Source organism: Sipha flava, unplaced genomic scaffold, assembly GCF_003268045.1.
Source record: "Sipha flava isolate LNK unplaced genomic scaffold, YSA_version1 80_pilon_pilon, whole genome shotgun sequence".
NCBI classification, from domain to species: domain Eukaryota; kingdom Metazoa; phylum Arthropoda; class Insecta; order Hemiptera; family Aphididae; genus Sipha; species Sipha flava.
In genome coordinates, this window is record NW_020273622.1 from 1,427,276 (window position 1) to 1,440,395 (window position 13,120).

General features: G+C 28.0%; 1 protein-coding gene across 2 annotated transcripts in view; it reads right to left on the minus strand.

The window, feature by feature from the left end:
* The window catches only part of LOC112693017 (brain-specific angiogenesis inhibitor 1-associated protein 2), a 97,266-nt gene extending 90,035 nt beyond the window's left edge, over positions 1-7,231 (minus strand). The window contains exon 1 of one of the 2 annotated variants that reach the window (XM_025567886.1): positions 6,664-7,231. In XM_025567886.1, the coding sequence (XP_025423671.1) occupies positions 6,664-6,708 (45 nt within the window). In that variant the 5' untranslated portion in view covers positions 6,709-7,231. The remainder of the gene's footprint in view (positions 1-6,663) is intronic. The other variant, XM_025567885.1, reaches the window with a different exon arrangement.
* Positions 7,232-13,120: the final 5,889 nt, after the last annotated feature.

The following is a 13,120-nucleotide window of genomic DNA, read 5'->3' on the forward strand; positions in this document are numbered from 1 at the left end:
GTTAAATATAACCCTTTTGGACCAACATTGAGGGTTTGATAAGTACTTTATAAACATTTCACATACATCATTAGAAATTATGCGCTTAAAAGCTATTTGCAGTACCTAGTTATTAAACAAGAATTAATGTTTTTGACACATAAACTAGAACAAACTATATACGACTAAAATATACTTTAATTTAATTTCTTAATATTTATCTCTTTGATTTTACTATAAAAACTTTTACTCCTAATCTCAAAATTATCATCTATTTAAAAAAAATTAAACTAAAACGTTTAAAAGAAATTACCTGTATCAAAGCTTCAATTCATCTTACTGTCCAAATAAAAACAGTTCTTAATTAATTTATATATACGGTGTAATTTATACATTAAACGATTTAACTAACATCAAGTTATAAGCATATTCATATAAATTGAAATAAATGATATAATTAGCTAAAGGTAATTTCCCATACATGGTCTATAGTACTAATATGTCTTGAAAATTAAAATATAATAAAACTTCAGATGTATTTTTTCGACGTTAAAAATTATTGGATCTGCTTAAATTTCATAAATCTTGTTGATAAATCATTATCAATGTGACCACATGATATTTTATAATTAAATTTAGTATTATCTCATATTTAAACGAAAGTATTCTTCTTACAATAACAGAGACGAAAAAAGCTGGAATTTTCTATTATAAACTAAGAAAGCATACAAATGTTTCCGCTAAAAATATGAATATAATTATAGGAAAATACATAATTATATAAGGTATTCATCCTCAATAAACAAAAAACGAGCTTTAAAAATGTATAGAACTTAATATTGATAAACTGTTGACTCTGTTAAGAAAAAACTTAAATTATAATGATAAACATTGTACCTTACCAATATGTCTTCAATTCTTGTTCTAAAACATATGAAACTCATGTTCCATACGACCATATAAGCTGAATTCTATCATATAATAACAAAATATCGTATTGATCTAATATTTATATCCATAATTACAACTTTTGTAAAAAAAATTTAAGGTTTAATTGATCAATGAAGATTATTATTAACATAGACATGCGCACAGAGTGCCGTGGCACACGCTGTGGTCCGTAATTTTTTTATGGCTAGTATAAATAGTAAAAATTTGATAAAATAAATTAGGATCTCCATTAAAAATGGCAAAATTCTAACCCATGGGTTATTCCAAATTTATTCTTTTTTTTAGGAATTAGGGTTAAGTGATATTTGGTAAGACTCATATAAAAGAAAGTGGCCAAATTTCCTTCATAGCACACCCCATATAAAATTCCTGTGCACGCCTATAATAATTAATATATATTATTCCATGTTGACTTTCATAATATTCTATAAAAATATTAATTTTTAATATTACTAACCATTTAATATACACTTTTCAAATGATAATAAATACTTCAAAATAATTGTATACAAAAAAAATACTTGAATCCCGAAAATTTTGAGAACATTTGGCAATTTCCAAAATATTGTTTTATATTTTTCTATATCACTGTTCTTAAAATAAAACACTTTTTAATTCACATTATAAATATAATTATATACATATATTTTACTTTTAATTAACTACAAAATTGTATTTTCATAATAATTTATAATACCTCAATATTACTAACATAAACTATCAATATCACCTCGCTTTAAATAAACTACTAATAAGAAAATACGGTCATACAATAACAAAAATTACGGTGCATCTCAAATAAACAAACCGTTAAATTCTAATAAGTTATACCTGTATATGCAAGACACACATGTGTACTACTGTAATAGTGGCATAATGCGTTAGAATGCATAAGACATTATGAAACTTGGACACCGAAAACATTTTAAATTCAGTATACCTAACGGTATCCGATACAACAATAGAAAGGCTATAGGTCGATCGAATATTGGCTACGTTATCATTGATAAGATCCTTAGATGGCTTACATCGATTATACACGTATTATTTGTATGACTTACACTTCACAGGCTACACTTACATTCATCTGGCAATGACTCTTCACGAATTTTGATTTTAAAAATATGATTTATAATTTATAAACTGCTTAGTTATTGTATATTTCATTTCCTTGTTATATGTTTATATATTTATATATAAATTTTTACATATTATGAAATAGTTTTTCTAAGTTATGCTACAGAAAAATGTATAATTATTAATAGGTAAATTTAAGATAAAACTTAATACCAAGCAAAAATTAAAGTACATAATATATTAATAAATATCGCTTATTGAATATTATATTAAAAGTGTATGACGTGTATAAAAGTTTATTTCCTACTTAATTCTTAAATAGTTTTTGTAGGATTTTCAAATTAACTTCCTAGATAAAACCATCGCGTATTTAAGACGAATTTAGAATTTCAATCGAGAATGGCTTAACAACCTGTTGATAGTCACGTATAAGGTACGTAATATCCTTGACCGTCGTGGCGGCGTGAAAAAAACGAAGTGACCTCTGAATGTTATTAAATTAAGGTCGAAGGATAGTTATTACCACAGTTAAAATAATTAATACTTGGATGTGAAGTATATTTTCTTATATCCATAATATTAAAGTAATAATTATTAATCGTAAATTAATATTATGAATTAACGAAAATGCAGCAAAATAAATGATATAAGTATTATTTTTAAGAGATTTTAGTATCATAAAAAAAATCGGTTTAAAAATTCTAACTTAATTTCCAAACAACTACTATTCTTACGTGTATTCATTCATATTCAATCCTTAGATTACATTTTTTTAAATAATTGATGAAATGATTATAAAAATGGTGATAAAATTACAAGTTATGATTGCATAATCTAATAAGCAAGTTAATAATTAATATTTTACTAATTAATTTAATTTAATTGTTATACACTTTATAAAATATACAGATTACACAATAGAGTCAATTAACATAATCGCAAATATTTTAAAACAAAATTTACACAAATTCTTAGATCAGTTTTATATTTTTTATATAACTTATTTCAATAATATTGTGACACCAAAATTCCTAAGTTCATCAAATTTTAAATCAGTTAAAAAACAATGAAAGAACCGGTAACGGTAATAACATTAGTATGCACAGGTATAACAGCCCCAGAAAGTGAGATTACGTTCAGTCCAAGGACCTCCTCAAGCTCTCACTAAATATAACTTACTAAGGTTAATAATTATTATACTGGATAACTAAATAACCTGACATATGTGTAAAATATATGTATATGTAATAGTAACAACCAAATATTAAAAAGAAAATAGAAGAGAGAGAGAGATATATATAAAAGGCAAACTGTTCAATACAGCCGTCTCAGCGGGTAACATTCTTGAATAATAATTTTTTTTTACCAGCGTTTAGCTCGAATGGAATCTGCGGCACTCCCAGCCATCGCCGACCGGACGACCTTCAAGTGTCCGCGCACCAGGTTCACTCGGTGTGGTATTTTGTTTTGTTTTTTTTTTTATATATATATATTATTATTTCATGATTATTTGCGTACAAGTACACAGTGAAGAAAATAGGGTCGTGTGTGTATTAAAATGAAAGACAAGAAAAAATAGCATGTACACAATGTCTCCATATATGTACAATAATAATAGTGTTTTTAATTGCTAATTGTTCGCGATTATACCAAAAACTACGCAAGCTCTTCTATTGCTGCCGCATACACCTAGAGTACAATAATCATATATTATTATAACCAGAGCAATATGAGCAGATCCCATATGATGACCATGACAAAACACATTATTGTCATGTATTTTATATGCTAATACCTATTATTATAAGTGAAAAAAATTGTGTTCAATGACTTTGATATACGTAAAAAAGAACGAAACAAACTTCAAAATAGAAACTAGACACAATATTTTTCCCGAATTATCTATCTATAAAATACTCAACTAGACGACTGTTATTAATATAATGTAATTAATTTAATAATGTAATAAATTAAAAACCTTACGAACTCAATTATGACCATATACTGAAAAGAAATAATCAATAATCATTTTAGCCCTACAAACATAATATTTTATTATTTTTAGTATTAATAAACAATATGTAAGAAATAAGTATATAATAACAATTTCATATTATGAACAATGACCACGTATGAAAAATATAAATTATTTTATTTCATTTGGTTACAGGGTATCAAATTTATTCATAATTATTATATCATATTTTAGCATAAACATAAATGTGTAGTGAATCACTATTATTTCAAATGACAAATAAGCATTATTATTAAAAACTATCCAATTTGTTTAAATATCAAAAATTATTATTTATTCATTTTATTCATTAATAATAAGTATTTTGGTTCATATTAATACAAATTAAGTGTAATACAAAAAATATTTATTATTTTCGTTTACTTGGAAATTAAATTATTATTTAAGTTTTAAAGATTGTTAAATAAGTAATATATGCTATTTTATAGTTTTCTAAATCTTTTACCTATAATATTCTTTACAACAAATTAGTATAACTTTTTAGAACTTTATTGCTTTTAAATCACACTGATCCACAAATCGTTTATAGTATAAGCATTATACTTAGGTTCATTCATCGCATGTTAAATGATTCAAGAAAAATTATTATTTATAAAAAGATACTATGAATAAATTATATTATTATCGACCACAATAAGAAAGTCGAAACTATAATATTTTTTCTATTCTATGACTTTTTAGAAAACTCAAAACAAAGTCTAAAATTACTATCACAAATCTGAAATATGTTACAAAATATTTAATAATTTATTTATCATACCTAATTCACGAGATAAATATTAAATCAATTGTTGTATGGAATTATTTAGACCATAAATAAAATTGATCTTTAAAATAAAAATTATAATTTATATATTATAGAGCAAAGCACTACATGAATATACATTTTTTAAAAAAAAAATATGAACTAATAATAGTTTGGAAAATAATCTTCTTCTTCAGCTTTTATAGGCCATTAAGGTCCATCACTGCTTCATACAGAGAAAATAATGATCTCAATAAAGTATTATAAAAAATAGTTAGTGCCTAATACCTATAAGAATTTATAATATTTATTCTATACTATACTAGTCGATGAATACTAAGCAAATTGAATAAATAATAAAAAAAATTTTGTATGGGAACATTGTTTTCGACATACTTTAAAAAATATTGTATTCTAAGCACACCAAAGATTAAATACGAGTACAATTTTTTTACCGTTAGCCGAATTGTGGTCAACCACATAGGGTCAATAACGTCACCTAAACTATAGCCAATCTAATATCGATATATTACAGCTGTTAAATTATAAATAAATAAACACTTAGAATTCAAACAAAGATATTCTTTTATATAAAACGATAGCAAATTCATTTTTTTCAAACAATTATAAAAATTGTAAAATCCATAAAGGTCATTTTATACACTATACATTGAAAAATGAATTTTTAATTACGCGATGCTTTATTTAAATAATATGAATATGAGCATAAATTTAATATTATTTATATTTTCTAGAAAAATGATTCAAATTAGATTATATTTAAAAAAAAAAAAATTACAATAGTTAATAAGGTAAACATGTCAAAAATATTCACAGATAATTTATTTATTACTCTCGAACGACTTAAAAAAGTATTTTGATTATGATAATATGTACTTAAATAATTAATACCTCAAAAACTACTAATTTAATGAAATTCATAAATACTTCTTAAAGTAAGTTTTTTATGGTCTTATTCGTTTAATAATACTTAAATATAAAGCGATTATATAAAAAAAAAAATCATTTAGTCTCATTATACCTCATTAGTTATAGCTTATGTAATATTTTACTACCGCACGTTAAAACTAAATTGTATTATTCTAAACCTTAAAAATTCATTCAAACGAACATGTTTATAAGTAAAAAATGGTTATTAGATATAACAAAAATGTATTTATCTCTTATTTATATAAATAGCAAGACTTTACTATTGAAGAACTAGCTGAATATTTTAAGAATTTAAAAGAAAAACATAAAATAACAATTTTAAATTTAAGTCATTGAGATGTTCAATGTTATTATTAACTTTTAATGATAAAGAAACTAACTAGGTATTTTTTTTATTTCCACGGAAAACTTTTTTCGATTGAGGACCGATAATATTCCGGTCGAATGGAAAATACCAACCAATTCACAACCCAAACCTCACAGGAATAATTGAGAACTTCCCTTGACCATACAAATCTTTCTCTTTAACCTATGTGTATTATATTTTTATAACCTTTCCAGTACTTAATTTACAACCGACAAATATTACTTTTGGGTAAAATCGTAACAACATAAGTAATACATTAAATGATGGTATTAATTTAACCCTTTGTACGAGTATTTAACCCTCGTATATGTATATATTAAACGAATTGACAAGAACGTATAATTCAACAATATCAAAGAAACATCGTGTACTATTTGTACATCTTCTACAATTTTTCGTGGACAAACCGTGTAGAACACAACGCATCTAAAATTCGCTATTAACGAAATGGTGCGATATCATATGATATCAAAATGTTGAGGTAAATTTGAACACATGTCACTCTGCGGTGCCGTGAACACGGGGAAATATAAAAATTAAAAATAATGTTGCACATACCTTGTAGATGCCGTCTACGAGCTTGGTGATCTCTTCGGTCTCCATTGTTCGGAACTAATGGCACGCGCACTCGTTCGATCCGAAGTCGGCCACGATTGCACTGACAACACGCGCGCGGGCGACGGACAGAGTATTCAAGCGCACGTCCTACGTGGTCGGGGCGCGCGGTATACGGCGGCGGTACGTGAAGAACACCGCGGCGTGTCTGTAACGCGGGAGATCACTGCTATGCACTCGGAAGGTGCTCGGCGAAGAGATTAGGTTTGGGCGCCGGGAGACGTGCACCGCGGTACGCGGACCGCAAAAGAACACGCACGCTGGCGACAAAACGCGTGCGAGCACGGTACGAGAGCGAAACGCGCGCGCGCTGACGACGAGTGAACGGAATGACGGCGACGGACGGCGAGCGCGGACTGCAGTCACGTTGCCACTGACTACTCGGCCGGCCGAAACGACAGCCTATAACGTTTACGTGTCTCGCGCCGCCGGATCGGTTACACGAAGTCTGCTCGGCTCCCCGCGTTGCACAACGCGCGCGAGAACACGATCGGCGGCGACGGACGTTCTCCAGAACGGGCGGTTGGACAACGCACACACACACACACACAAGTTCCGTCGTGACGGCACTCGCCCGTTTTCCGACGCGTGGCACACTCGCTGGTATGAAGATGAAAATAATAATAACAGTAGTAGTAATAAAATTCGAACGGTACGTAACAATAAAAATATCACACAACACCCGCGTCCTTCGGATAACAACAACAACAACAACCGTAATAACAACAGCTGCAGTACGTGTAGGAGGAACTATACATAATGCCGACGCGACCCTGCGCACTCCAACCGGTCCACCGCGGGATATGGTTATAATACAACGTAAATAGGTGAAGTCGGTACGATGGTAGTTAGGTAGGTAGGTAGGATAATGTGGTCAGTGTGTGTTGTGACTACCTATGGGGAGAAAGAGTTGAAAAAAGTTTTTTAGAGGTTTATTTTCTCAGGATCCCGAGTCTCTTGAAACACGTGTGCGCACGCTGCAGACGCAGTATAATGGTAACAAGACCGGAACGAACGAAATTATTTTTGAAGATGATTCATTTAGTGATATAACACTTGATTTTCCAGCGATACGTATTACATGGTAAGCATTTACGTATAAATAATAATATTATATTGAGTTAAGAGCGTGTATATTATTCCGCCTTTTTTTTTTTAGTTGTTCCAGACGGATGTTCCTAATGTGAATAAAACGTAAACAAAAAAAAAAAAAAACTGAAACACAAAAAAAGTCAATACTAATATTAAAATAGTACCTGTCTGTGCATAAAAATAAAAACGAATTGTATATCGTTGCTGCAATCTACTAATGGTATCAAGAAAACCATACATATCAAATGTCTAAAGCAGCTGTCTGTGTTATACAAATATTGAAGTACACAACTTCTACAAGTGTATATAACTATATTATAAATTACACAGCGAGACGATTTCCTAAATATTTCATTTATTTTTACGAGAACAAATTACTTCAATCAGCATTATTTGTTTGAAAAGTAAAACTAATGTATATATTTTAAACAATTACATAACATGGTTATCATTAAATAAAATTGTTTACCCAAATTTTTTTTTTTACATTAATAACGTTTCGTTGTTTTTATTTTTATTATTTTATTGCAACATTTTCAATTTAAGCTATCTAAAAAATATCAAGTTTCAAACGTATTATATTAAAAATAATGCTTCATTGTATAAAAAGATGCCAATACAATTTTATTCTGGGTTGAAATGCTTCAACATTTTTATTCTACTCAAATTTCTTTCTTTAAATTATTTAGATTCTTTTTAAAAAACTATTGTTAAGCATGAATAATATTATGCCAATTACTAATATTTATATAACTTTAATTTATATAAACGAACTTCTAATATAGATACTTAATTCGTTTTAGATATACGATAAGTTTTCTCAGAGATCAAAAATTGTTTTTTTTCTATAGCCCATGGATACCAAATAGTATAAAGTTTTATTAAAATAGTTACAAATTATTTTTTACCACATACTAAAAAAATTAAAGCATTATTATTAACAACTAAAGGTTTTATTCGTGTAAATAACTAATAATATTGATGTAATATTTTATACATTAATGTTATATTATATATGTAAATAAAACCATAGAGCGAATATTAATTTTTGTAATCTGACTTCACAAATTCTCAGAATATGCTAAAAAATTGTCTTCGTAACAAAATAATAATTTATCATTAATACCTAGTATTGCAGTATAATATATAAAAGTTATAACATTATAACAGTGCTTACGTAAATTGATAATATGTATTTATGACACTAACGAAATTATTGAAAATACCATTTTTCCCATGTAAGTACTTTCTTATTTTCGAGATAAAATAAGGGGTTTGAATTAATTTCACATTTCCATTATTATATACAACATTCAAGCGTGCACAACCTGTTCTTCATTTAGTAAATATAAAAGTATAGTTAGTTAAAAATTATATATTGTTAATAAATGTGTATAATTAAAATAATGGTCTCTAATAAATCTTAAATAGTTAAATAATAATCTAACCTATAGCTATATAGTATATATAGTAGTTATCTACATCCTAAACTATCTTAAGGACATCATTACATTATGATTAATATAACTGGATATCACTATTATTAGTTATTACTTATTAATAAGCCTCAGAAGTTGTTGCATTTATAACTTTTTTTTTCTATAGTTTGAACGTATTGCAAATTAGGTCATAAATTCGTTTCATTCAAGTACAAATTAAAATCTAAACAAATTTAGTGCAACTTTATGCAATTTTTGGATATTTTTCGAGTTGATTGCAGTTTTGTTGATTTTCCTTATTTTTAATACAATTTTAGATACTTTTAAATATTATTCACATAATTTAATTTTTTTACGTAAAAAATAATATAACGATATCAATAAGACGTCAGAATCACGCTATACTGGATGGACCAATCAAAGGCACTTTAAATCATCACGCTACTTCCGTACCAGGGTACGTGACGCAAGTGGGCTTCTATATAATGCACCTGCTCACTAGCCACTAGGAGTCAATCTTAGTACAGAGTAAAAGAAGGCGCTAGACTGTGTTACTGTTAATACTAGTCGTAACCGACTTGACTCCTGTACAGTTTAACTTTATATCTATCTACATAATTACAGTGTGTTATAATATATTCTTCAAAAGTGTAGTTTTCTTTCTTCTCCATCACTACCCGTCGTAATCCCCTTTGGGTTCATCGAAATATCTTTTTACAACTTTACGACGTTTGTTTTGAAACTCTGTAGAGATAGACCAACTTTTAGCAACTATATTTGCTTCTCCCAAGAAATCATTAAAATTACATCTATATTCTTTTAATTGTTCATAACAGTTTTTTAATAAATTGGATGCATTATCTAAATCAACTGACTTTGACTGGAGAATTTTAGAAGTTAGGTTTATAATTTGTAAAATTTTACATTGAAAAACTAAAGTGCAAATAAAATTATAATTTTCAATTTGTTTTTTAATCCCTTCAGCTTCATTTCGCTCATCTAACTTAGAGCTGCAAAATATAATTTTTGTTAAAGCTTTTTGAATTTCAACAAATCTAATTTTAAGCGCTAAAACTGCTTCATAACGACCAGCCCAAACGAAACGTCATTGAATAAAAACAAAATAAAATATAAATTAAAAGAACATTGAGTAACAACGACTGAACGACGGTCACTTTTTCCTAGAATAGTTCTAATCTGATCTAGTATCTAAGTATAAAATATAAATGTTACGTTCGATTTTAAAGACAAGCGATTGCGATACGCTTCATTGTTATTTCCATTCTTCAAATAAGAATATCATTAAATGTATAATAATATTAATATCGACAATGTCGACGGACTGGTAAAAAAAATAATCTATAAATATAATTGTGATCAGTTATTAAATTTATTTTATTTTACAAGAATATACATATATTTTTAAACAGAATCGTATTTATAAATTTCACTATAATGGTGATTTGTTTTTGAATGTACTATTTTTTTCTTGAAGGACCCTCTAGAGTCGTGGGCCCGTGGCCCATTGCCAGTCATGCCACCCTATCGTTACGCCACTAGACATAGCTAAATGGGAGGAGAAAATTGAAAAAATCCCCCACCCTCTCAAAACTTTTTACTTAGATATTTTTATAAGATACTAAGATACTAATTATATTAAAATAAGAAAGTAGAGTATTATTTTTTCTTTTATTACTCATATATTTGATTACTATGTAACAGTCATAACTAACATTATAAGTTACACAGTGTTATGGTAACCAACTTTATTGTTTAATAATTTTATTATTTTTATTCACTGTCGGGTGTAGTCAGATACTAGTTGGTTTGAATATATTGTAGATCATGGTTTTAATCATATAGTAAAAGTTATAATTAGATCGTTTTCAATTTGATGTATTATTTGTATTATTATGGACTATGTTTCTCCACGAATCCACGATAGTACGATCAATTATCAATAATCCCGTGAATTTTTTTTTTAGATTTCAGATAAATAGTATGTACTATGTAACTAAATGCATAGCGATAATGATCTCATCATCATTCTCATTTCTCATAACTTAATAACAATGATAGTATCCAGTAATATTTTAAACATGAACTCAGTGGAAGCCCAATAGCCCATTTAGTCGAGCTTACGTACATATTGTTATTTACATAGTATTGTATCTATAAATAATAAAATAAGCTATGATAAAGTATAATCATAGTCGTCATTGACCATTTCGACCAAAATACCAAATAAACATTACTTTGCTATAAATAAACAAAAATAAAATTATAATGGTTTTCAGTATTAACAACATTTTCAAAATTCAATAGTTCAATTGGATTCATAATATCACAAAGTATTTTATTTTAATGCACACTACATAATATAAGGAAAAACAAAAAATAATAAAATAATAAAAAAATAATGGGGGATCTGACCCCCACGCCCCTCTTGCATACGCCACTGTAACTCAACATGGTGGTTATCGGTAGTTTTCGAGAACATTTTAGAAATCAATAAAAATGTGATAACTAAATCGCATTCGTTCGTTTTAATTGCCACCCCAGGTCTAGTATACCACCGAAAACTACAAAATATCTGGTTTCAAACTTAGAATACTACTCGGTGTATAGTACACTTTTTATAAAGCACGAAATAAAATTCCTATTTTAATTATCCATTAAATAACACGAGAAAACAATAATAGTGTTATTATTTATGTTTTATAGTAATATTGAACTTAATTACCTATCTAAATAATCCCCCAGAGGCGTGCAATTATTATACATACGAGTGTGGGTGCTCATTAAAAAAGTATGGTGATTATAAAATATAATAATAGCCCCAGCCTTACCGCGAAAACAAAAATATTAAAATATACCTACTATTATACGAGTATTTAGAGATAGTTTTTGTTGTCGGTGGATAGTTATTTAAACGCAGTTCTTTATCCATATGGCGGTTTTTATCTCATTAAATTTTTAATTTTTCGAAACATTACTTATTTAATATGGGATTTATATTCAAAATATTACACAGACTATTTTATTTTGTTATTTTTTTCACGTTCTAGACCTTCAAACTGCATGGGCCCATTATAAAAATTAATAATCGATCGTTGGTCATTGGTATACTGCGATAAAGAGCTGCAGTAACCAATATCATACCTCTAAGGTAGGAAACCAGCACATAATAATAAGAAAAACGCATGCGAACACACACCCACATAAATATAATTATAATATTTATACACATATTATGTTTTGAGGAAATTAATTAAACATCATGTTATATAAATATATTTTTAAATAATTCGTCTTCATATACGTTTTACGTTATGTGATGGTGCGTTAAAAATCATGATGAATATTCATTGGTCTGTGCATACAACGGCGTGTAGCAGCACAATAATAATTATACCACGGATATTTAAGAACATGATCAAGAGTCATAATTATACAAGGATATTAATAATTTAGAAATGTTGGGGTCGTGATATATTTAATATGTACCCGTTTAGTACCTTGCCTACCTTATAAGATGTAGTGATTCCTTCCGTTAAGAATGTTAAAGCTCTTGTCTTACTTCAACATGACAAAATAATTGAATACGCATTAAAGAACGCGGGTTAACTAATAAGCCAATAAACGAGTAAAAACTACTCTGCTTGCATAATATTTTTTTGTGTACGCGCCTGTCTTCAAGCATGGACGTATTTTAGGAGGGAGTGAAGGGGCGATCTCCCCTGAATCCAAATTTAAGGAATTTATTATATGGGGGGTACACATTTCAAATTTTTTTAATGTGTATCATTTTATAACAAAATCAAATTACGCGTGACTGTGAATACTGAATTGGGCTATTTGTCGGGATA